General features: G+C 35.8%; 2 protein-coding genes across 4 annotated transcripts in view; one reads left to right on the top strand and one right to left on the bottom strand.

The window, feature by feature from the left end:
* TBCK (TBC1 domain containing kinase) overlaps window positions 1-20,960 on the bottom strand; it is a 235,859-nt gene extending 214,899 nt beyond the window's left edge. For both annotated transcript variants that reach the window (XM_028121310.2, XM_028121311.1), the window contains exons 1-3: window positions 20,687-20,960; window positions 12,895-13,115; window positions 1,893-1,965 (exon numbers count right to left, since the gene is read on the bottom strand). In XM_028121310.2, coding sequence (XP_027977111.1) covers window positions 1,893-1,965; window positions 12,895-13,087 — 266 coding nt within the window. In that variant the 5' untranslated portion in view covers window positions 13,088-13,115; window positions 20,687-20,960. The remainder of the gene's footprint in view (window positions 1-1,892; window positions 1,966-12,894; window positions 13,116-20,686) is intronic.
* A 282-nt stretch (window positions 20,961-21,242) lies between these two features.
* The window catches only part of AIMP1 (aminoacyl tRNA synthetase complex interacting multifunctional protein 1), a 33,103-nt gene continuing 27,728 nt past the window's right edge, over window positions 21,243-26,617 (top strand). The window contains exons 1-2 of one of the 2 annotated variants that reach the window (XM_028121353.2): window positions 21,249-21,325; window positions 25,476-25,525. Coding sequence is in view for 1 of the 2 variants with exons in the window: in XM_028121352.2 (XP_027977153.1) it covers window positions 21,324-21,325 (2 nt within the window). In the remaining variant the exon portion in view is untranslated. Of the gene's footprint in view, window positions 21,326-25,475; window positions 25,526-26,617 lie in introns of both variants that reach the window. The other variant, XM_028121352.2, reaches the window with a different exon arrangement.

Here is a 26,617-nt window from a genome sequence, read left to right as displayed (position 1 = left end):
CAGTGAATAGAATTAATGGCTGACTTCGGTATCCATTAAGACAATTGCAGAAATGATGGTGTGTGGTTCCTGAAGGTAGGTCATAAAAGACATTGAAGCTTCAATGCCTTGTTCACTCTGAGAGAAGCCAACCCCACGTTGTGAGGATAGACAAGAGACCAGTGTAAAAAGGCCCTCAAGATGGGGAAGAATTAAAGCTTATTGTCAACAACTGACACCAAATGAGCGAGTTCATCCAGCCTGTGAAGCTTTCATATGATGACAGCCCCAGTTGACTGCAACCTCATAAGATCCTGAGTTAAAAACATCTAGCTAATTCATTTCTGAATTCTTGACCTAGAGAAATTATATGAAATGATAAATATTGTTTTTAAACCACTAAGTGGTGAGGTATTGGTTAAGCAGCACAACTAATTTATACTATTTCTTCTAATAGAAAGAAATACAAATAGGTAAGCAATTGGATCAAGTACCTTCATTAACAACACAATATTGTTGCTATATGAGGGATTTAGAACCCAAGCCAAGTAAATACCAGATGAGGGTTTCGTTTTTTGTTTTTTTTTTTTAATTCAGGAATAATTTACATAGGTGAAATGCACACATCTGAAGTGTGTACTTCAGTGAATTTTGAAAAGTTTAGCAAGAACATGCACCACATAAGTAATACCTTGACCAAGATGTAAAAAATTTCCATTACTCCAGATAGTTTCCTCAAGGCTATTTTGAATGAGTTCTTATAGTACTCCTTCCCCCAAACAGAGCTGAATACTGTTTTTATATCTACCACCATAAGTTTTGATCATTCTAGAACTAGTAAACAGAATAATGTTCTTAAAAACACAAAGTCAAAGATTGAGACATGTAAAAATTATAATTATAAAAACATACTCACTACATAAGGTTAAGCTATTTCTAAATATATAGAAAAGTCACTTTTATTACATATGGTCAGATTAGACTCTTCCAAAGAAGCAAGTAAGGTGGGTATACTTGGTATCTGAATCTCCCATTCTAGAGAACACTTAAAACCAAATCTTTTAAAGTATCAAGGGAAGTATTTTTATTCAGTTTGTTTTGTTTTTATTAAATAACTACCATTTAGCAATATACACATTTTTTCCTCCCTTGAAAAAAATTTGTTTTCATCTAGGATATAGCAGTGATTAAAAAGCAATGACCAAGAATGAGAATATTTCCTTAAAAGAGGATGGATAATTATAATCCTAAAAAGATTCATGGCAAGCCATTTTCATTGGCTTAGTACAACTTTCTTTATTCATTAAAGGGATATTTTTCATGATTTTAAGATAATTTCAGAAAATGTATAAAGAAATTCATTTAGTAGTATATCTGTAATAATATATATACCACGTACTCTTCTTGCCAAGAATGCCTGAGACAGAAAGTAAAATTACTGAGTCATTGAAATTACTGAATTTAAACTGTATCATTAGATTCTATCCAAGCTATGAATATTATTTCTCTCTACTCTTCAACATGGCCTTTCCTTAAAACAGTTCACTGTGTCCGTAGGAATGCCAGCATCCTGTTAGTAGTTACTATGTACCACTCCCAGTTAAATACTCTTAATCTCAGCTAGAGAAATGCTTAGTACTGAAAACATTACAAATTTTCATATATATCCTCTTTAGGAATCTTTTTTTGTCAAGTACTTTGGAGAATGCCTACCTCATAAAAACTGAATGCTGGACGATGTCAATGTTGAATTTCTATGGGGCCTGTGAATTAAATTTCCTAAAATAAAAATTTGCACCTGGATTTTATCATTAAATAAGTAACAGAAGAAACAAAAACTCTGCAGTTTCTTGTTATGCTTTTTTGTTGCCAATTTCTACTTTTCATTTAATTGTCCTGATATTACACAGTACCTCATGGGTTTCCTCTCTCGAAGCAAGTCTTCTAGACTCCGTTCACAGTGTTCAGCTACCACCACCAGTCTTTCTGAGTAAAACAAAGCAAATCCACTTTACATTTGATTAACAAAATGTTTAATAACAAAATAACATAGTCCATTAAAGATATTACAGTACTAATAGTACTGTAGGAGTTTTTCAAACTCTATATTAACTACATACTTACCATATCTATACAACAGAATAAATGTATAATAAAACAACACATTAAATAACAATTTCATGTCATCTTGTGTTTTTGTCTAGAATTTCTCCCATGTGCATCAGGAAAAACAGATGGAAAGTTTTACCTTCGGAAGAAAGAAGCGACCCTTCTTCTGACACATATTAGGAAAAGGAAAAGCTTGGATGAAGATATAAAGAAATTTTGAAGTGAAGGGGAAATTGGGAGCTAGGGACAAATTGTCTTGGCAGTCTAGTTCAAACAAAGGTTTTGCAACTAAGTTTAGAAATTTGAGAAAAGTAGAAATGTTCTTAATCATGACTATGAAGAAAGAACAGAAAATTGATTTGGGATTATTTGTAACATCATGGGACCTGCTGAGATTAAATAATAATATAAAATTTTGGTGGGCACCATCAATATTATGATGTAATTTTTATTTTCCAACAGATTAACTAAGAATAAGATAGCACAGTTCTGAGGGTCAGACCATATACTTTTTTCCTCATCGGTTATCCCTAATGACTTAACACATTGTCTGACAAATTTTTTTAAAGATTTTATTCACTTATTTGAAACAGAGAGAGAGAGTACAGCAGGGGGAGCGGCAGGCAGAAGGAGGGGGAGAAGCAGGCTCCCCTCTGAGCAGAGAGCCTGATGTGGGGCTCCATCCCAGGACCCTGAGATCATGCCTGGAGCAGAAGGCAGATGCTGAACAGACTGAACTACCCAGCACCCCTCCCAATTTTGTTTTGTTTTGTTTTTGTTTTTGTTTTTTTAATGAATGCACGTAAGAGGAGTGAGAGAAAAGTACAACTGGGCTTATAAGTGGTTGGGAATCTGATAAGGTTATTTCAGGAGAGATCAGAGGTTTAAAAGAAATTGTGGAGTTCTGTGAATATCTATGCAAAATGAGTTTTAAGTTAGATAAGGAAGAAGATGAACACAAAATATAGATGGTAGACTAGGATAAAACAAAGAAGTAAGAGTGCAAAGAGATTGGGAATAGTGATCATTGCAAAGAAGTTTGATGAAAATGAAAAGTAGGAAAGGCAGAAAAAATGAGAGAACAGCAGATGGGAAAGGAGAATTCCAGAGTAGGAGATCCAGCAAAAGGAACAACACTCAGTAACAACTGGCTCGAGGTATGGTCTTGCATGTGGGAGTAGAGATGAATGAAGGACTACGGTACACAGGCAATCATGTGAAGTAGGAGGGCAGTATACTGCATGGGTCAAATTTTGGAAGCTGAAACTATCTGAGGTGGTAGCATTATACAGAATGATCTGAAACAGAAAAACTAAAAATGCTCTAAATGAAAGCGATGACTTTCAGATGAAAGACTCCAAGTGATCTAAACAGGAACTTAAAATTAAATTTGAAAGAATTTTTAATGAGTAGGAAGAAAGGAAAAAGAGAATAAGAAAGAAAATCAGTTCTTCAATAAAGAAATAAACACACAAAGTTGAACTTGAAGCAACTGTGTACAACTCTGAAGTTCTAGGAGGAAAAAGCAAATACAATCAGAAAACCAAATGGGAACCAAATGGGAAGCTGCTGCATTCCTTTGCTTTCATCTTACAACATTATGTCAGTTTTCCTAACACCTATCTGGCTGCCTCTCCTCAGTTTCCTCTGTACAGTGGCATTTCCTCTACCCTAACTGAAATGCTTTTAGTTCCTCTATCTTTGATTCGGGGTCTTCATACTGTGTTTTCTCCTCATTTACTCCCAAGGCTGAAAATCTGCAAATTTTATTTCAAGTCCAGAACTCTCTTCTGCATTCCAGACTTTTATAGATAATTTCTCACCCTAATATAAAAGTCACCTCAAACTTGACAGAACTCAAACTGAACTTATACTTTGCTCCTGAAACCTGTTCTTGAGTGCTATTTCAGTAAATGGTACCACCATCTTGTCAGCTGCATCAGCTAGAAACTTAGGAGTAATCTCCCTTTCTCAAATCCAAACAAAAAGTCCTGCTATTTCTATCTCCCAAATGTTTCCAGAATCTGTAGTTTGCTCCACCCACCACAAAGTGGGTCCAAGTCAGCGTCCTCTTAATATGACAGTACAATGTGCCTTAACTGATCTCACATTAATTCTTATTACCTTCCATCATATATTCATACTAAAGTTGAAGTAATAAAATAATAATAAATCCGAAAACCCTAACTTCCTCTCCAGTTTCATCTTTTGTTACTTTGGCTTACCAACTTCCAGTCGTGCTGGGCTTCCCTCCCCCATCTTGCTTAAGGTATTAGCACATGGGTTCATATTGCCTGAAATGATCTTCCCCATTCCCTTCTCCCAGCTAACTCTTATCATGAAACACAGTGGTTAAGAGCACAGACTCTTCTGTCTAAGCTCAAATCCCAGGTTTACAACTCATTCGCTATGTGACCTTGGAGAACTTTGCTAATCTTTCTACACCACAGTTTCCCCTTCTATAAAATGAGGAAAACAGTAGCACCTACCTCATAGAGTTGTTGTTAGGTTGAAATAAGTTAACACATAATAAGGATCAAGAATAGTGCCTGGCACATAACAATCACAATCTAAGTATTTGCTATTATTATTATTATTCATTCCTTGGTTAAATATGACTTCCATAAGGAACACTTTGCTGATATCCCCAAATCAATTTGCTCCTCCTGTAAGATAATCTATTCTACACTGTACTTTTCTTCTGTAGAACTTAACTTCAACTCTACGGATTTGTATACATTTTTATTTAATGTCTTTTTTCTCCACTACATGTTTCATGATGGCAGGAACATGCAGGTCTTGTTCCAAATGTATCATCAGTGTCTAGAACTGGCACCTCAAACATATAAGTATCTTACATAAAAATACTTGTTAAATAAATGAACTTGAGCAAAGCCATGATATAACCATTAGAAATGAGTAAGAGTCTTATATGATAATAGTCATTATCTAAATAGAGATCTGTCCTACATAGAAAATTATAAGCCTACATTGTAAACTAGGAATAATAATACCTCAATAGTGCTGATTTTAATATAAAACAAAAACATCAGAATTCATTTAAATGTGCATGTTCCATTAATTTATAATTTTAAGTTGGATATTCATAAGTTTCCACATCCATGAAAGATTTCTGAAATATTTGGCACTACCCTAATTTGTCAGGCTTAAAATAATTTAGAAAAAAAATTGTCAGGCTTCTTCTGGAAACTCCTTCAAAATATCATAAAGCAGAGTTTGCCAAAGCTTCAGGATTCTATGGAACTCTGAAGCATTATTTTAATACAGCAGAGACATAATCCTTGGCAAAATATCAAAGTTTCTCCCAAAGGTAATGGAATGTACACCAAAACAATGTTTCCAATATGAAGCATTTTTTTCAAGAAATCATTAGAGAGTCTTCATCCTGAAACTCTGGACCACTGTTTGAAAATAACTTCTGTTTGTTATAAAAACAATATAGTTTCACAGAACAAAATATGACAAAAGTATCTGGGAATCATAATGTGCCAAATATAAGTCAACAATGTAGTGGCATTATTTATAAAAAACAAATGTGACACTAAGATGAACTTTAAAGAGTAGAACATACAAGAACTGTGAAATAATCTTTCTTCTAACAAATATTTGATGAATGCCAAGTATCACTGTAGTGTAAATACAGCCTGAACTGTACGTTTTAAGTCAATGCTAAGAAACTGAAGAGAGTACAATATTAAGCAAGAAAGATAATAAAGGAGCTGAATCAGGAGAGGGACTAGAAGAAAGATTTAAATAAATTTTTTTTAACTTAAGAGAAAGAAAGGTAAATTGTGTGTTAGATTATTAGAATACAGTTACTGCATCATTCTTTTGTTACTCACAATAAAAATGAGACTAGCTCATCACTTTTTAAATATAATATCTAAATAAATATTTAGATAGTAAAACTGAAAATACAAATTCTGTGCGTAAAAACCAGTATTGTTACTAGGTCACTGCGTTGGTTAGTTTTATGAGTCAACACAACTAAGCTATAGTTTTTAAACTCAAACACTAATGTAGGTGGTATTATAAAAGTGTATTGTTATAAACGATCAAGATCTATAATCACTTCAAGTAAGGAAGATTATCCTAGATAATGTGGATGATTCTGATTCAATCATTTGTAAAGGTCTTAAGAGCAGAACTGAAGCTTCTATGAAGAAGAAATTCTGCTCATAGACTGCAGCTTCAGCTCTTGTCCAAGAGTACAGCTTGTCCTTCTTGATAGCCTGCCTAGCCCCCACAGTCACAGAAGCTAATTCCTAGCAACTAATCTCTTAATATGAACATCCTACTGGTTCTATTTCTCTGATGAAACTGAAACAATAGACACACTGAGGCTGAAATGTATATGCAGCTAGAGATATGGAATAAATTATCTTATAGGTCCTTAACAAATGCTACTATTCTTTACCTGAATTTTCACATCTATTAATTAAAATAATTTTATTTTTTTATTTCACTAGCAACCATCAAAAGATTTCTGGGTAAATAATGCCAAATAAAATGGGATGAGGGGTGCCTGGGTGGCTCAGTCGGTTAAGTGTCTGCTTTCAGCTCAGGTCATGATCCTGGGGACCTGGGATGGAGCCCCTCATCAGGCTCCCGGATCAGCAGGAAGCCTGCTCTCCCTTTCCTCCTGCAGCTCCCCCTGCTTGTGCTCTCTCTCTCTCAAAATAAATATTTTAAAAAAATAAACAAAAAAAAAACAAAATGGGATGCATTATCATTTATAATCCTCACTCTGCTTCTAAACACTGCTGAGATTTCAAGCTCAAAAGAAAATGAGTAAATTTGTTTACTTAAATATTTTCATGCTTTATTGGTTTTTTTCTTTTAAAGATATTTTGCTCAACTTTTCCTTTAATAAATCAAGTTCCTGAAATATAATAATATGTCCACTATTCTTGAGATTTAGTACTTCATCCTGAGTTAGGGGGAAAATGACATCATCTTGAATCAGTTTTGAATAACCTATAGAAAACAGTGAAAGCCTGACTTCTGAGCTAATCTAACATGTGAAAACATAATGTTACTAAAACATACCACATGTCACATGTAACCCCAAGTGAGAATGGGAAGGTAGGGGAATTGACAATGACAAGATACGAGATAGCTGCATAGCAAGAACAAAATAGAAGGGGGAAAGAGAACCAAAATCAAAATTCTTTGAGGAGACAATTAAGTGGAGTCCAAACCAAAATCTTGTGGTGTTACATCACTGAGAAATACTTGTTGTTCAAGGAGATTGTTGAATAGAAACTTTTTCTATTTTTTCAACGTAATGTAACTGAAATCATAGGAATGCTTTGGAACAAACAGACCTTTATATAAACTTATTTTAATTCAGCGATTTACTCCTTATGCATACAATTTTTCAGGACAATGAACACTGCCAATATAAACAAGATAATCAAATTCCCTAACCTTTTGACAATCACTAATATTTTCATTCTAGGCAGCCAAACTTAAAATATATGACTACTATATGTATCTGTGACCTATGTTATCCTAGAAAAGAGGACCGCTGAGATCTAGGAGCAGGGCAAGCAGGGGAAGTGGAGTAACCAGCAATATGGTGGATGGGCCTAAAGGGACTACCCAGATTGTTAAGCAAGCTTCAACGCTAACAGAGTCTAACAGTGTCTAAGAAGATCAGTTTCTATCCGACACTGATAACTAAAAAGAAAGTTCCTGTGCAAAGTTAGCAATACTGTTCCCCAAAGGGATTATGTCATAAGGTTCTCCCAAATTCAACGTGTACAGGGGCTCATTTAGGTAGAAGGAGGAAAACAAGGAGCTCAAGAAGTATCTAGGACAATTGAGTGAATTATCCTGAGAAAAGAAAGTCTAGGGAGAACTGGATAGAAGCCAAGACTCCAATCATATGATGTGAAGCTCCACATAGGCTTCCAGACATAGTGGAAAGAAATAAAAGGCACTTTAGGATACAAGAATGAAGAAATCCTAAGAACTAAGTGGTAAGAGTTTGGGAAGACAGGCTACTTCAAAACTGCAGATGGAAAACAGTAACACTAATTATGGCTACCAGCTACAAATGATAATGAGGATCTACTATATTTCCAAGCTTTGGAGTGGTTTTGACACTGGGCCAATGTAACAATTGTAAATTCTTTAGAATTTGTAATTGGATTGGTAGTGGTGGGAAGAGGTGTTAAATGTATTCAGGGATTGACAATATCTATCAATTGTTTGGTGGTATAAAAAAAAACCCAAATGATTCCTATAATTTAAATATTTAATGTCATTGAAGCCATTCATCAAATAAAAACTTTAGCAAAGAAAAAAAAGTTTTTAAAAGACAACAACAACAAAGTTGCCAAAGGTTCCTTTCTAAACTTTTGGCAAATGGCTAGAGCTATCTATAAAGTCTGCTGTGGGTACAGTTACCACTTGTCTTCATGGCTATATATAGGCAAATTAGAAAAAGCACCTCTCCTCTCAGAATGAATTAGAGAAAAAGAATTCAGCTCCTCCTTATCGCATTAACCAAAAGGTTTTGTGCAAAACTCTATACAGTGGCTCTGAATGTGGGTCTCTGAATTGGTAAATATGTGATATGGCACACCTGCAGATACAGATCAAATCAACTTCGAAGGGTTTATTGCCTACATTAGAACTTCTCCAGAACGTCTTGAAATAAAGAAGAAAAATTCTCTCCATGTAGCTGATACTCTGCATAAGTGCTTTTAAACCCTGTCTTTACATTATGAATCTTTTTTGAGAATCTGGTTAAAACTATGGACTCATTATCCAAAAAATGCTTGTGCATACATGTACACACACACAAAATTGTATATATAATTTCATGGTTCATAGATCTCCTGATGCCCATTCATAGGTCCCTGGGGCTCTTGAGTGCTATTTTAAACTGTCAAATTTAGTTTATTTAGATGTTCACCCATAGAAAAATTGGGACATGAAGCTACAGAGGTTTCCACTCAGAGATCAACACAAAAAAGAACAATAAAGCAAATTTAGTCAGATGTGTTGAGAACACTCCCCATAATAACAAATGAAGAATATCTCAGATCCCCATGCCATAAAAGTTCCTATATAATGTCTCCATGTATCACCTGAACATACCATATATTATATGAACATTATAAAGCTTGCAACTGATCATTTTTCCAGATTTAAGTAAAAATTTAGAAATTAATTTTTTTTTTTTTAAGATTTTATTTATTTGACAGAGAGTGAGACAGCGAGAGCAGGAACACAAGCAGGGGGACTGGGAGAGGAAGAAGCAGGCTTCCTGGCGAGCAGGGAGCCCGATGCGGGGCTCGATCCCAGGACCCCAGGATCATGACCTGAGCCGACGGCAGATGCTTAACAACTGAACCACCCAGGCGCCCTTCTATTTTTTTTTTTAAAGATTTTATTTATTTATTTCACAGAGAGAGACACAGTGAGAGAGAGAGCATAAGAAGGGGGAGTGGGAGTGGGAGAGGGAGAAGCAGGCTTCCCGCTGAGCAGGGAGCCCCATGCAGGGCTCGATCCCAGGACCCAGGGATCATGACCTGAGCTGAAGGTAGATGCTTAACGACTGAGCCACCCAGGCACCCAGGAATTAATTTCTTAATATGTTGCCGCATTATAAATGTAATTTGAAGCAGATCAATTTCCTTCTTTGCCTTGACCTACAAGAAGTCTACAAAAAAATTTGTAGTTCATGTGAAGAAACTATGTATTAATATTATAACTTAATATCTTATTCTTCATTTCCTTTCTCCCCATCCTGATTATGTATTTTCTTTCATGTACATATTGTATACATAATATTATGTGTATGTATATATAATACTGTATCTCAATTTTTTAGAAAAAAGATCATAAGAAATGTAAATTCCTTTAAAAAGAATAAGAATGATTAATTAAGAATGATATTAAGATTTGCTTTCTTAGGAATATGTCAGCAATAAAGAGCCAGCACATCTCTCGAAAATCTGCTATTCCTTTAGGCCACTGGTACCATTAAAATAAATGAAAGTAAATAAACTTCACAGACAAAAAAGCTACCCCGCTGTGTTCTAAGGTCTCCTATCTCACTAAAATTCTCTATGTGGGAGTTTGATGAATATCTACATTCTTCAATGGAGAATTCAACATTCTTTCCTTTGTACTCCCATGGCATAGCACATCGTACATCATCTGCTGTATCAACTATTATTATATTATAATCATGTTTGTATTTTTTTTCCTCTACTACTTCTAGAGCTTGGGAACTGGGATCCTATCTTATTCATCTTCATATATCTGGCATCTAGCACAAGGAGAGCCATAGTAGTAGGCAAGAGATTGTTATTAACACCAGTGGACTGACGTTATATATACCAAAGCACAACATAAGAAATGTCAGAGTAGACAAGAAAGACTGGTTCCTAAACAAATCTTCAGCTCATCAGCATCTTTATAACTACTTCAATCCTAGTTTTCCATCAGCTCTGCCCTCCTCGTTTATTCCCTGTGGAGAGACCCTTTATGGCCTTAACATGGCCCCACCTACATTCTCTCTTGAAAGGTTAGGCCTTTTACTAATATTTGCTGAATAGATCAATCAAAGGCAATCTCACATAGTAAAGGAGGTCTCAATAGAATAATGTATACTTTAACACGTCTGTGTGTGTGTAATGTGTATGTGTACATACATAGGAATATGAAAAATCACAAATTTTTATCATCTGTAAGACAATTAACTCTTTTTACTACCTTCTTTTTCATGTCTCTTACCAGGCCTGACATATCTAAATATTCAAGACACTAGGTATGTGGTAGAGCTCCAAAGTATTTAAGGCATTGAATAGCTCTGATTGGTAGAGGTATCAATTTGCATTAATGTACACTTATTTCAGCTTTAAAAATCTTTCAAAATATGATAAAATATATTAGTATTCCACCTCTTTACTTACTAGTTGTATGACCTTACATTAGTTGCTTAATTGCTGTATCTCAATTTCCTTATCTGTAAAATGAGAATAATAGTCCCTATTTCATGGTACTGTTATGAGGATTAAGTTCATTAAAATACGTAAAGCACTTATAAAACTGCCTAAAACACAATAAATACTCCATAAATATTAATTTAATAATATTTATTACAAAAACATTTTCTACTCAAAGTCTATAAAATGTCAATGTTTTCAGAGCAAATATTTTTTGAAAACCGTAATCCAGACTACTTGAGAGTATCATTTAGCCTATTTTTCAGCAAAACAAAGAAAACATTACATTTTTTTTGTAATATTAGGTTCAAACACATAAAAATACCATTTTTATAGGCAATATCAGCAAGTATATAGGGTTAACTTTCGCAAAGTATTTTGTTAGAAAAATTAAATACATTTCATTGAAAGCATTTAAAATAATTTTAAGCAATGGAACCTCAGCATGAAATTAAGTTTCCAAAAATAATTTTAAAATAATTAAAATATTGTCATCATAAACATCTTTAGGGGTGGTATAGATTGAATATTTGTGTCTTCCCCCAACCCCATTAATATGTTAAGGCCTAATCCCCAGTGCAATGGTGTTTGGGGTGGGACCTTTGGGAGATAATTAGGTCCTGAGGGCTCTGCCCTCATGAATGGGATTACTGCTTTTATAAGAGACTGAGAGAACTCCCTGGCCCCATCTACCAGTAAAGATAGCTGTCAATGAGGAAGTGGGCCTCACTAGACTTCCCAGCCTCTAGAACTGGGAGAAATAAATGTTGTTTATTCGTATGATCTTTTGTTATAGCAGTCCAAATGGACTGAGATATGGGATATGAAAGAACCTGACTATACTATTAAAAAGGCAGTAAACACCTTCCTGGTGAAACATTGACTTTTTAACCAGTAGGGTTCAACTTTTCTACTTTGGTTTTTCTAAATGGAATTTTATATGAAAAGACTAATGCAGCTCCAAAAAAAAATTAGTGACTCCCTTTTCATTTGAAGACAGTCCAAATTATTACTTTCAATTGTAAGATACATTTAAATAGATATTTCCAAAATTCCTGATATTAGAACTTTCATTTCCTTTTTATAGAAGGGAAGAAAAATGCTTAAAGACAGGTGGTTTCCTGAAAGAGAAAATTAAAAATCCTATTCTCAGATCTGAAAAATATCAATCCCTCAAATGTAGTCATTCATTACTTTACTCACTCAACCAACATTTATTGAATGTCTCCTGTGTGCTCTGTGCAGTTCTGATTCTGAGGTCAGAGGTAAAAGTCATTACCCCCCCCCTTTTTATTAAGATTTTATTTATTTCTTTATTTTAGAGAGAGAGAGAGAGAGAGACATGCAGGTGGGGGAGAGGGAGAGAGAGAATCTGAAGTAGACTCCTGGCTAAATGTAGAGCCCAATGCAGGGATCAATCCCAGGACCTGAGATCATGACTGGAGCCCAAATCAAGAGTGTGGCACCCCTACTTTGTCCTTTTTTTCCAGAACTAAGAATCCTCAGAAGAGACAAATTAAATAGAAAATAATAATAAAATATGATAAAAACTATAAAAGAATCTAGGAAAGGGACTAAGCTCAGATTGTAGGGAATGGAGCATAGTATAATCCAAGAGAGAAAATAGCAGAGTATAAAACGAGGGACATGTGAGGGGCCAAAGCAATCAGGAAAACTTGAAAGACTGAGTTTGGATGGACTGAAGGCGAAGGCGTGCAAGCACACACATACTGATTACTGTATGTATTCACTGCATATCTGTAACCTAATCAAGGTAACAGAATAAAGAATACAAAAACAGAAAAAAAGAACAACTTACCATGCTTTCCCCTAGAAATATCCACATACTGGCAAAGTCTTGGATGAGTGATGGTCTTAAGGATTTGAAATCGCCCTAAAATTTTGATGGAATTTGGTGTAAGAGGAAGCCCATTGCTTCCACAAACATCATGTGGCAGAGCCGAGGCAAAGAAGGTAAAGGCACCCATTTCAGCATCCTTCAGGGGAAACATTTCAGAGTCCTCGATCTTCTAAGATAATCTGAAAAAGGAGATAATTTTATGACAGATCAACCAAAAATTAAGCCAGTGTTTTCTAACCTTAAATATGATTAATAATATATAACTTGGAGGAAACTGCCAATCAGAACACTTCACAGTAAAAAAATCAAAGTTAAAAAATTCCAAGATAATATCAAAGAGGAAAAACCACCCAATCATAAATTTACATTGTAGTTCTAAATCATAATCAAAGATTTTCAATGGCATAAAAAGGAAAATATAGAACATTCCCTTTTCAATGACACCGACGGTTTTAATAGCTTAGAGGAAATGTTATTGCATATTTATATCAGTAAGGATCTTCTGTTTACCTAAAGCTTGAATAGAGAAGAGACCATCAAGACCATCAAGAACTTTTCCTTCTCACAGAGAGAGTAAAGTCAGGAAAGAGGAAATAAAGATACCAACCATTAACTTTAAATTATCAGGGCCTCTATTTCTTTTTTTTAAAGATTTTATTTATTTATTTGACAGACAGAGAGACAGTGAGAGAGGGAACACAAGCAGGGGTAGTAGGAGAGGGAGAAGCAGGCTTCCTGCTGAGTAGGGAGCCCTATGAGACCCTGGGATCACAACCTGAGCTGAAAGGCAGAAGCTTAATGACTGAGCTACCCAGGTGCCCCAGGGCCTCTATTTTGATAGTAGTAAAAATTAAACTAGATAACAGAGGCTTCTATAATATTACTTAATGAATCAATTTTTGTTTTTGTGCTAGGTACTTTACATGTGATCTGTTTTAGTTATCTATTTTTTAAAAGATTTATTTATTTGAGAGAGAGAGAGAGACAGAGCAAGAGCACGAATGGGTGGGGGGTGGGAGGAGAAGGGCAGAGGGAGAGGGAAAAGCAGGGTCCCCTGTGAGCAGGGAGCTGAACATGGGACTCATTCCCAGGACCCAGGGGATCATGACCTGAGTGGAAGGCAGACGCTTAACCAAATGAGTCACCCAGGCGCCCCTACATGTGACCTGTTTTAATTCTCTCAACAATCTTCACAGATGTTATTGCCCCTGGTTTATAGATGTTTCATATATATATATATATCTATAGATATATATCTATAGATATATAGATATCTGGAGTGGTCCTATTGACATGGCCTAGAGCAAATAATGCCCCAGACGAAGTAACCTGGAGATTAAGGAACTTGCTCCAAATCAATCTGAATCACATTAAGGTAATCACAACAGAAAAGGTCCTTAGGCAAAAAAAAATCTTTCTCTCACCCAGGTGTCTCACTAAAAAGACATTCCATTGCTCAAGCACTGCATGCTTTCCTTCTCAGCTTTCAAGATAAAAATGTTGGAATTCAAAATAGAATAGACCACTTTTCATGTCTGTGCAGAAATCTCATTAAAAACATTAAAAAGAAACATTTTAAATGTATAAACTCATAATAAGGAAGAGAACAGAAAAGGGCCATGAGCTAAAGAAAGAGTTCAAAAAACTCCAATATAGCATTTTGCATACATAGGAGTATTGTCATAAGAAGCAAAAGAAAGAAGCTACAACCTATATTACAGTCAAGAGGTATGTTGGGCCTCTTCAGATTCAGAGCCTTCAGATCAGAGAAGCAGAAATAATGGGAGGGTTTGAAATGAGAAAGATAATTTAAAGGGCTGAAGAATAAAAGAGTAACTCTGCCACTGGCCTTCCCAATACTGGGTAGTTATCTATCCTCAAAGGAAAAAAAGTTAAATTTCTTCCCTAGAAATTAAATCGTGTGGGAATTACAATAAACAGCTGGTAGCAATGGTGACAAAAGCAAACTGTTCTTAATTCTAGAATTTGTAGGACCCCAGTTAAGATCTACCTACTCAGACATCCTAAAGCAGAGTACAGCAGTCAACAAGCTTATCCATATACACAAAGCTCTCAGACAGACTTCCTTAACTCTGAAATAATGAACTGTCCAGGAATCATCAGATAGTTGAAGAAAGACTACATTATAATGGGCAAAAAATAAAATAAACAAATAAAAAAAATCTGCCCTGGAGGCAACTGAGATAACTTATGGAAAAGAAGACAACAAAAACCAAAACTGGCTGAAATATATTTAGAAAATTTTGAGACAATATTACATCAGGCAGTATGGTAAAACATATTTCACAAGAGTAAAAAAGGAATTGCTGATACAGATGAACAACCTCATTAATATCCAAGAAGTTGCTCATTAAAACTACATGAGAATTTATACCTGCAAGATAGTAAAAATAAGAAATTTGATAATATGGGGCGCCTGGGTGGCTCAGTCGTTAAGCATCTGCCTTCAGCTCAGGTCATGATCCTGGTGTCCTGGGATCAAGCCCCGCATCGGGCTCCCTGCTCGGCGGGAAGCCTGTTTCTCCCTCTCCCACTCCCCCTGCTCGTGTTCCCTCTCTCGCTGTGTCTCTCTCTGTCAAATAAATAAATAAAATCTTAAAAAAAAAAGAAATTTGATAATACATAATGTTAGGAGGATATGAAGCAGTAGAATGTAAACTAATACAACCACTTTGGAAAACAGTCTGATGCTATTTTGCTATTCCATTCCTGCAGAAACTCCTACACAAATTTAGAAAGGGATACATACGAGAAAGATCAGCACGGTATTGTTCCTGTTATTCACAAACTGGACACTTAAATGTCCAAAGACAGGTGAATGGTTAAGTAAATTGTGGTACATTCACCTGATAGAAGAGTATACATGAAAGAAAATAAGCAAATTGTAGCAACAATTAACAGCATTGATGAATCTAGAAATATAACCTTGAGTAGAAAAAAACAGCACATAAAATATATGTCAATATTCATAATATTCAACAAGAAAAGCTAAATAATAAATAATTCAGGAATATGTTCATATGAGGTAATATTATATTAAAAAAGTAAAGGAATAGTAATAATAGTAAAACCTGAGGATAGGGTTACCATTGTATGAAAAGCAGGAGTGAGATTAGGGAAGATCCCATAAGAAGCTTCAAAAATCTTGAGTAATACATTAGTTCTTAATAGGTGGGTTAATGGGTGTTCATATTATTATTATGCTCCATAATTTCTATATTCCATATCTGTATATGTGCATGCTGTAAACCACATATTTCATATTTTTTAAAAATTTTAAGATGAAAAAATTTAAAAATACAATGAATTGATTTTCAAGGCCAAGAAAATCAATACAGAAAGGACAGTCTTTTTAGCAAATGGTGCTGGAACAAGATATAAATACAGAAAAAAAAAAAAAAAAACCTCAATTCCTACCATTACATCCATGAAAATCTGCAATGGATTATAGCCCTAAATGTAACATAAGAGAATATCTTTGCAACCTTAGGGTAGGCAAAGATTTCTTAGGCAGGATAAAAAAAAAAAAAGCACTAACCATAAATGACAAACTTGATAAAGTGAACCTGACTGACATTAAAAACATCTGCACATCAAAAGGCACCCTTGAGAAAATGAAAATCCAAACCAAAGATAAGGAAAATGTTATTTTACTTATAAATATATGTATATATATGACATTTTTATCAAATACATATATGTAGGGGCACCTGGGTGGCTCAGTTGTTAAGCATCTGCCTTCGGCTCGGGTCATGATCCCAGGCTCCTGGGATCGAGTCCCACATCGGGCTCCCTGCTTGGCGGGAAGCCTGCTTCTCCCTCTCCCACTCCCCCTGCTTGTGTTCTCTCTCTCGCTATCTCTCTCTCTCTGTCAAATAAGTAAAATCTTAAAAAAAAATACCTATATGTATATATATATGTGTATATATGATGGCAGACTTGTATCCAGAATATATAAACAATTCCTACAACTCAATAATAAAAAGAAAACAAGTCAATACAGAAATAGGCTAAAGTCTTAAACATACATTTTCACAAAAGAACATACAAATAGACAATAAACATGAAAAAGTTCTCAATCATTAATCATCAGGGAAATGCAAGATTAAAACCACAAAAACATGCAATTTCACACCTACCAGAAAGGCTAAAATCAGAATGACTGGAAATACCAAGTGTTGAGGAAAATGTGGAACTGGAGATAATATACTGCTGCTGGGGGGAGTGTAAAAATGACACAAGAACTTCGGAAAACTTTTTGGGAAACTGTTCTAAAGTTAAAAATACCCTAAGCTTATGACTCAGAAATCCCACTCCTACTATATATTTACCAAAGAAAAATGAAAATATGCTCATAAAACTAGTTGTATGAGAATGTTCATGTAGTTCTATTCACAACAGCCCCAAACTGGAAGCACTGTAAACGTCACGCAAGTGAATGGATAAATAAGTTGTGGCTTATTCGTCCAATGGAATTCTACTCAACAACAGAAAAGGAACAAACATGCCAAAATATACGTATCTCAAATACATTATGTTGATGAAAGTAGTCCCAGATGAGTTCATATTCTATGACTCCATTTAAATGTAGTTTCAGAACTACATTTCCAAACTAGAGTGATAAAAATGAGTACATAGTGGGTTGGGCAGGGAGGATGGGATTGGATAGAGAAACACAGTAAATTTTTGGGAAGAGTGAAAATGCTCTATGTCTTGATTGGGGTGGTGGTTGTCACATGGATGTTTACATGTATCAAAACTCAACAGCTACTCACTTAAAATCAGTGCATTTTAATATATGTACATTTTATCTCATAAAAATATAAAAAATGGAATAAAATTAAAATACTATGAGAAAGGAAAAATTTAAAATGAGTGGTTGGAAGTTAAATGATTACCAAGTTATATAGAAATGTTGGAAAATAAAGTTGAGACAACTGCTCAGAATATGGAACAAAAAGCAAATAGATAAAAACATAAGAAAAAAGATAATAGACCTAATGAATCAAACCAAGAATCCAAGAACCACCTTACAGGAGTTTCAAAAAGAAAACAGAGAAAAATAAAGGAGAATAAATTATGAAAAACAGAATAGGAGAAAATTCCCCACAGCTGAAGGGAAATGTGTACTTCAAATTAAAAAGGCTTATGATATTAAGGAGGATAAATGAAAATACCCACACTGAGACATTTTATCCTAGCTCCTTTCAATGAGTTCATTACAAGACGAATAAACTCACAAGACATGTCATCATAAATTTTCAAAGCATCATGCAAAACTTTTTTCAAAGTTTTCAAAGCATCATGCAAAATTTTTCAATCACTCCAGAGAGAAAACAAATAGTTCAGGCATCAACAAGTTGTAAGACTGTCATTCTCATCATTTCATGAGCAATAGTGAAAGTTAGAGGACAACAAAGCCTTGAAAGACTTAAAGAGACATAATTCTGTTTCTATATCCTACCAAACCACCAATCATAGTAGCAAAATAATTTATAGCCATATGAACATTAAAAAATAAAATTACCATCCACATACCTTTTATGAATAAGTATCCTTAGGATGTATTCTACCAAAAGAGAGGAAAAAAACAAATAACAGAATATGTGTGGTTAAGAAACAATGTAACTTACCAGAATGTAATCTGTTCAAATTAAACAGAAAGTGACTGGGCTTCAAAGGGAACATCTTCAAGCAGAGAAATGGAATGGAAGCTTCTCATACAAAGAATGAGAGGACACGGTGAAGAAAGCATGTGATGGGAGGACTCTGTGAAAGAAGTACATGTACCTTTCCCCCAAAAGTAAACAGAAAGTCCTTTGTAAAAGTGAGGAAGGTTAAAAGCTATATAGGAAGTACCCAACCCAAAAAATAAATCACACTTAACTATGGCATAATTTTTTGTCATCATAGAGGAAGAAAGAAGTCAATTTGATGTTAATATTACAAGTCACCTCCTTAGTGTGGCATAGGGGTCATGAAATGAAGACAATGGGAAGGAAATGTATCGTGGCATACTTTTTGGCCCCGGATTTAGGAATATTTACAAAGCCATAATACTGTAACATTTTAATGTTTTTTAGCACACACAAAAAAAGCAAAAAAAAATTGTAGTTAAGAAATATAATATAGGGCGACTGCCTTCGGCTCAGGTCATGATCCTGGAGTCCCGGGATCGAGTCCCACATCGGGCTTCCTGCTCAGCAGGGAGTCTGCTTCTCCCTCTGACCCTCTTCCCTCTCGTGCTTTCTATCTCTCATTCTCTCTCTCTCTCTCAAATAAATAAAATCTTTAAAAAAAAGAATATAATATAGATATTATTAACCTTGACAATATATAAGTAAAGGTCCAGATAAGGGAAGCTGGGAGTGGTGGATGTAGTTTCTGCAGTGGTAAAGAAGGTAGAGTCATTACTTTCCTCATTTTACCAAATAAGGAGCCCAAATATATTTTTGAAAATTGACATGAAAAAATAATTTTTATATATTATTTAAAATTATAACATTAACCAATATGAAAAACTAAAAATTGTAATAACTAATTAAAACTTTGGAGAAGAGAGGTTGGGATAGTGTGGGTTATCTTAAGAAGTCAATTAAAAAAACAAGAATGAGCATTTTAACTTATTATTCAACATATAGACCTAAAGTTAGAAAAGATTAAAAGTGGTAATTTCTGACAAAGAGGACTAAGGTAGGAAGGGAGACACTAAACTGTTGCATTTTATTATTCAATCCTTCTATATTATGCTGTTTGACTTTCAATTAGACAGCCTCTATCAGACAACTGAAAATCAAATAACCAAATAAAGAAAATGCAAATTACTCAAAAAGATAAGATACTAGTTAGCATAAAACATTTCATCAATATTCCACTTCAACTACCTCCTAGATGGGTGCACATAAAAAGGTTCATATGTACAAAATATACACATAGATTTGTTCACATTTGGTGAGTGGAAGAAAGCTACTAAAAAAAAAAAAGCTGAGGTGAGAGATTAGTTGAGTAAAAACAATGTAAGCAGAGGGCTTTGAAAATTCATTCATTCAACAAATATCTTGAAGCTGTTTGAAGTCAGGTGTTTTTCCAGCTGCCTGGCCAAGGACAGTAACTAAGACACAATCCCTGCCCTCAAAGGACTTTGAGTCGAAATGAAAATAAGGGGGAGGGGTTGACGCCGATTTCATCATGAATAGTTGACACATTTCTTCAACGGGCGAGTAATACTAGTTCATTTATTTTATATACCTTCCCTCAAAAAAAGTTGTCTTTCTGTCCCAAATAAAAACAGGAACCAAGGGGCCTTAAAAAGCAACCACTGACAATTCCAACTCTTCACATTCTCCCGCTCCCCAGGAAATGTTACATCTCGACAACTGACTAAACCTTTGAAACTAGAAACAAAACCAAGACTTTGTATCTATGGTAAGTAATGGAGAGCTGATTCCACATTCTCTAACCTCTTCTTTAAACCTTCCTTTGAAGCAGTGATGCAGTGGTTACTCTCAAATAGCTGCCTACAGTTCCCAAAGGACTCAGGTCAACCGGAGGCGGCGAGGGGAGGCGGACATTCGCTAAGGATGCGCACAGTCCTCAGCAGCAAGCAGCTCCACAGGTTGGCTCCCCTTACTGTGGGACAAGCCAGGCCACTCGCTGCACTTGACTTTCCTCTACCTCCCACCAGCCCCACCCACTACGACACACAAACCTGACAAACCCAAATACCTGCCTCTGAGTGTGGGGACGCAGGCGGACACAAACACAAGGGGACGGAGCTTCTACACAGGGCCCCAGCTTGTCGCTATGGCTGCTGCTGCGGGCGCTACTGCTTAGTGTACCAGACCCTGCATTTCAGGTGCTTCTACAAAAGAAGCCGCTCCTCGAGCGCCGGGGTTGCCCTTTGCCTGCTGGCTAGAATCCGCCGAAATTTCCAGCTCGGAATCTGGCCAGGAGCGTGAGTCTGACTCTCTCCACTGACAGCTCCCAGCTCTCCCCGCCCCCACCCTCGATTCAGCCGGGCCATTTCCTCTGACCTCACAACTTCCACGACACAACGTTGAGGAAAGACCCAGACGTCCAGCGTTTTGCCCCTTGCCCAAGCTGGTGACAAAATGTAGCCACCAAGGAAGAAGTGCAGAGGGATTGGAATTATTGGTTAAGGAAACAGAAGACGGAGAGCCTGGTGTGGCTGCACACAGGAAGGCGGAGGCAGAATTTGGAGTTAAATCGGAGGAACGCTCAGGCGTTTGCTGGGGACACCTCGTTGGGTCCTTTCTCAGTGCTGTCGTGTGCGGGAGCGTGTTCCCAACTGCTCCGGACTGAGGCTGCCCGGGTGAGGCTCCGCAGGTTGTTGTGTCCACCGATTCATGTGAGTGACGCCCACTGAGGGTACCGGGTAGGCTTGTTGAGTTCGAAGGAGTCCCCCTTCCCTTACTCGACTTGGCGAGATGGGACCTGGCCTGCCGATACTAGTGGGAAATACGCTCAACCCAACACCAGTCTTGGCATCTGGAAGTAGGGAACAAACAGCTTGGGACCTTTTGAAGGAACCACGTTTGAGAAATGGGGGAAAGGATGCTACTGGAAAAGTATATTCACAAACACGTGTACTGTTACATGTGAGCGCGCGCCCGTGTGTGTAAAAGGACTGGGGTGGGGGTGTGTCAAGAATTCATCCTTCAGTTAATTAAGCGCACACTGTTTCGGGCGTTGTTTTAGGCCCTGGGTAAAGTAATGAACAAAACAGAAACTCCTAGCTTCCCGTAGTTCACGTTTTAGTGATGAAGACACATACTAAACACAATTAAGAAAAACATGCTATATTGTAGGTTGTAATGGGAGCTGAAGAGAAAAATAATAAAGCAGAGGAGGATATAGTTTGAAATTTCAGTGTGGCCAGGGAAAGTCTTACTGAAAAGACGCCTTTCGAGCAAGAGCTGACATTCGTGAGAGAATTAACCATACAGATGTTTTGGGGAAGTGCGGTCAGGTAGAGAGGGACCAGCCATTGCAAAGGCCATGAAGCAGAAATTCGCCTGAAGAGCAAGGAAGCTTGTGGGTTAGAGTTGAGTGAAAGGGTTAAAGCTGGAGGCAAAATCATAGAAGGAACAAATCATGAAGGATATTGAAGGCATCTCAGTTATTGGAGAGTTTTGAGCAGTGGACGGACATAAGCTGGCTTCCTTTTAAAAAGGATCTTGCTGCTGTGGAGAATAGATTGGAAGGGGCAAAGTGGAAGAAAGACCGGTTTGGAGGCTTTTGTAGTAATCTAGAGGAGACAAGATGGTGGCTTGAGTAGGGGTGGTAAGAAATGGCTGGCCAGGTTCTTAGTGCTCTTAGTTTAGTTTGTATTGGTGGATGATGAGTTAATTTATTTTAATTAGGATTGGGAGACACTTTAAAAATGAAGTGTAGTGTGAGTTTTGGAGTAACAAGTTAAAATCATAGCTTTGCCATTTAATATTTAATTTATAATATTTGGATTATAATATTTGGATTTAGACCAGTCATGTAATTTCTCTGAATTTTTCTGTAAAATGGAAATGTAATCCCACAAGGTTGTAAAGCTTAAATGAACCCATATATAATGTGCCTGGCCCATTAAAGTAGTGACTGTTGTTATTAGCTGTGTTCTTGGATAAGAAATGGGAAAAAGTCCTGAGTGCTTCTGTGGATTGAAAGGAATGGCTAAACCCTATTGAAGAAAATCTTAGAGACCTAGACATACCCTTTATAAAAACTTTATGCATATTTCACTGGACAGAAAGATTTTCTATGTTAATGGCCATAGTACCTGAAATATATGGACTGTCTTCTCATAGCCATCCACTGTATAGCAATCCCCTCTTAGCCATCCCTAAAGCCCCCCAGGAACCCTTGTGTGTTTATTAGTAAAGGGGAAGAAGGTAAAGAAAAACAATCAAGAATTAAAACAAATTTCCCATTATAAAATGAGTAAGAGATATAATGTACAGTGTGGTGTCTATAGTTTAAAAATACTGCATTTGAGTATTTGAAAGTAGCTGGGAGAGTGGATCTTGAAGGTTCTCACAAGAAAAAAGTATTTGTAACTATGTATGGTGAAGGATGTTAACTGGGCTAATGTGATCATCTTGCGGTATATATAAATATCGAGTCATGTTGTGCATCTACAACTAATTTGATAATTGTGTCAATTACATCTCAAAAATTTTTAAATAAAAAAAGTGACACAGCTAATAAGTGGCAGAGCTAGAATTTGAATTCATTCCCTCAATACATGCCACGTAAATAAATAAATAAATAAATAAACAAGAAACATTCACAAAAAGAATAGTTTTAGGTCTGTTTTCTATATTTTGGCAAAGCTTGCAAAAACACCCCTGGAGTTATTGCCAGTTACCGCTGCTATATAATTTGAGTATTTCTGGGACTCATTGTTCTCAGAATATTTAATTTTTATTATTTACCTTTTTAAAAATTCTGACTTTTGACACATGTTTTAAATCCTAGTAGGAGTTTTAAGATAGTTCTAAAAAGTACGACGTTATGTAGCATGGTAATAAAGATGTTCTCCATATGGGGTGATTTGGCAGTTAGGTTATGAAGCAAATGGAGGAACGAAAATTGGAAGGTTAGATTAGGAATTGATGGTGGGGGGAGAGAAAAAAGTGATTAAAATTATTATAGTTTATTAATCCTGATGTACATGCTTTTCTCATATTTGCTTCTCTAAAATTGTCATGCATTTTATAATTGTCTTAAAATCACTATGAGCTAAGTGGCACTTGTGACATAGTTGTCAGTGCCCCTACTTATGCATACTTGATCATAAGTGTCAATATTGTCATTGGTTCAGTTATGTGTAGTGTTAGTATATAGTAGTTGACTTTAATCTCCATTTTAAGTATCCTTTATATGATGAATTACCATTAAAATGAAAAGTTAATGTGTATGCAGAAATATAGGGAAACAAAAGAGTTATATAAGATAAAAATAGGGCTAAATTTAAAGGAGATTTTTCAAATAATACAGGATGTGTGCTTTTTTCTTTTTTTTTTTAAGATTTTATTTATTTGACAGAACGCGAGAGAGGGAACACAAGCAGGGGGAGTAGGAGAGGGAGAAGCAACTTCCTGCCCAGCAGGGAGCCTGACGCAGGGCTTGATCCCAGAACCCTGGGATCATGACCTGAGCCGAAGGCAGATGCTTAACGGCTGAGCCACCCAGGCGTCTCTGTGCTTTTTTCTTAATGGTACATAAAATGACAGAGCGTCTTATGATTGGAGCCATTTTACAATTGATGGCATCTTAGATTTGATGAAATACAATACTTACAGCATCTGAGAAGACTATAAACCTTTACCTAATTGAGGTTCTGAAACAGTGAAATCAGGTGTTTTGGAAAGTAGAGAGACACTTCCAAATTTTTGTAGAATTCCTATATTATAAAGGAAAATTGACAACCTGCACTTAAATCTTCCATTTCAAAGTAATAGCTTATTTGTTTATATTTGGTCCCTAACATTGAAAACCTGGGGCAGGGAGTTTGCTATTTAAAAGGAATTACTGGATATAAGACTGATGAATCACTGAACTCTACCTCTGAAGCTAGTAATACACTATATGTTAATTAATTGAATTTAAATTAAAAAAGAATTATTGGCAATTTAGAATCAGAGTGGGGAAAGACTACTGAGGAAATTTCTGAGATAAAGGGAAGCCATTTGGAAGTGACAGAAATCTCAGAAATAACTTTTTGTGTATGTTTTAATGATTAAGATGTCTAAATTCATGTATTTCATAAAATCAGCCTCAACTTTGATTAGTGGCATCTACAATGGCTTTTAGATCTAATGAAATATAATGAATATTGTGAATAAAATGAATGTTAAGAGGCAGAATAATTTAGATAATACTTTAAAAATGCTTTTTGTCATAAAAATAAGGTCATTATTTTTTTAAAGATTTATTTATTTATTTATTTATTTATTTGACAGAGAGAGAGAGAGAGCACAAGCAGGGGGAGCGGCAGAGGGAGAGGGAGAAGCAGGGTCCCTGCGGAGCAAGGAGCCTGATGCAGGGCTCGGTCGCAGGGTCCTAGAATCATGACCTGAGGCGAAGGCAGCGTCCTAACTGACTGAGCCACCCAGGCGCCCCAAGGTCATTGTTTTTTAATTTAGTAAAGGAAAAAAAAATCTAAACTATCCAAGAATTCTTACTATCCAAACAGAATTAACATCTCGTGGACTGTTTTCTCCTTGTGTTTTATATTTGTAATTACTGTGTGTGCAGTTAAGTATTATTTCTCTGTGTAATTTTTTTCTCTATGTAAGTGTTTTACATTTATGAAAACTGTGCATGCAATTAAATATGTCTATTTTATCTCCTAATCATTAAATAAAATTTAGTGCGGATTAAGCCAGTATTCCCAAACTATTTTAGAGGATACTATTCTAGTAAATGTTAATAGGTGTTCCTTGGTTAGGATTCTGTGGTTAAATACAGTTGGAAACTCTACATAATTATGTCTTTTATAGAAATTATAAGCTTGGACATTAAAAGAGCTAACTCCAGAATCAGACAGACGGTAAGTTTTAATCCTTTTATTTACTAACTAGTCATATGACCTAAGGCAAATTAATTTTAATTCAAATTTTCTCCTGTGTATAATGGAAGTAATTACAGTATTCATAGGTGATCTATGTAATGCATTTAGCTAGCCCATAATAAATACTCTGCAAATTTTATCTGTTACTGTCTTATTAACATTATCATCTGTGAGAAACCCTAAGTCTATTAGCACATTGAAAGCCCTGAGGACTAAGGGAACTTAAAAGTTATGAAATTCAACAGGTACTCAATGTAAAGTTGAAACCACAATGGAGCAGTTGGCGCACAATAATGAAATGAGCACTAGGTTGAATGGTGCAAGATCTGTCTGAGCTTTAAGCTCTAAATTGTTATTAAACTAGCCCTGTTCCCTAAACATAACCTCATTTAAATTTGTTTTTCCAATTTACTGTGTTTCCCTCATTTGTCTGAAAGCTTAGTGAGTACAAAGAACATGTTTAATTTTGCTCTTTACTATAAACCCAGCACATGGCTCAAAATCAGGAAATATAAGTAAAATTGCGGTCATGAACTTAAATTTTTTTATAGGGGCCTGGCAGGTAGCGTAAATGGCAGACAACAGGGAGTTGGGCAGTCTGTTTTGCCTTGCTTAAAGCATTCACCTTCAGCTGTTTTGATCATTGTTAACCCTGGAACACAAAGACATCCCTGATCTCTGTGGTGATAGTTTGTAATCTGTAGAAGAGACTAGAGATCAGGACCAAACTCTGAAAAACATAAGCATTAAAGGGACAAGTCAAGAAAAAAGAGCCCTAAAAGGAGGTGCTAAAGAAGTAGGAAGTGAAATCAGGTGAAACTATCCTCATTTTATAATTAAGAAAATAAAGCACAAGAGAAGTTAAGTAACTTTACCAAGGTCACACAGCCTATTAAGTATGTAATTCAACCAAGATTTGTTGGCTGTAAATACTTTTAAGAGAAAAAAAAAACAAACTGCCCTTCTGCTGGTGCTAGTGATCAATATCTGCATATTGCTAGAAAATATGGACATAAACTTATGCATACCACTTTACTTATATTTTTGAAAGTTTAAAGACAGTTAATTAAC

Source organism: Eumetopias jubatus, unplaced genomic scaffold (assembly GCF_037043125.1).
Source record: "Eumetopias jubatus isolate StellerSeaLion01/CBP00866 unplaced genomic scaffold, mEumJub1_p1.0 scaffold_2, whole genome shotgun sequence".
Lineage (NCBI taxonomy): Eukaryota > Metazoa > Chordata > Mammalia > Carnivora > Otariidae > Eumetopias > Eumetopias jubatus.
Note: the sequence above shows the minus strand (reverse complement) of the source record. Positions and strands in the feature narration are given on the sequence as shown.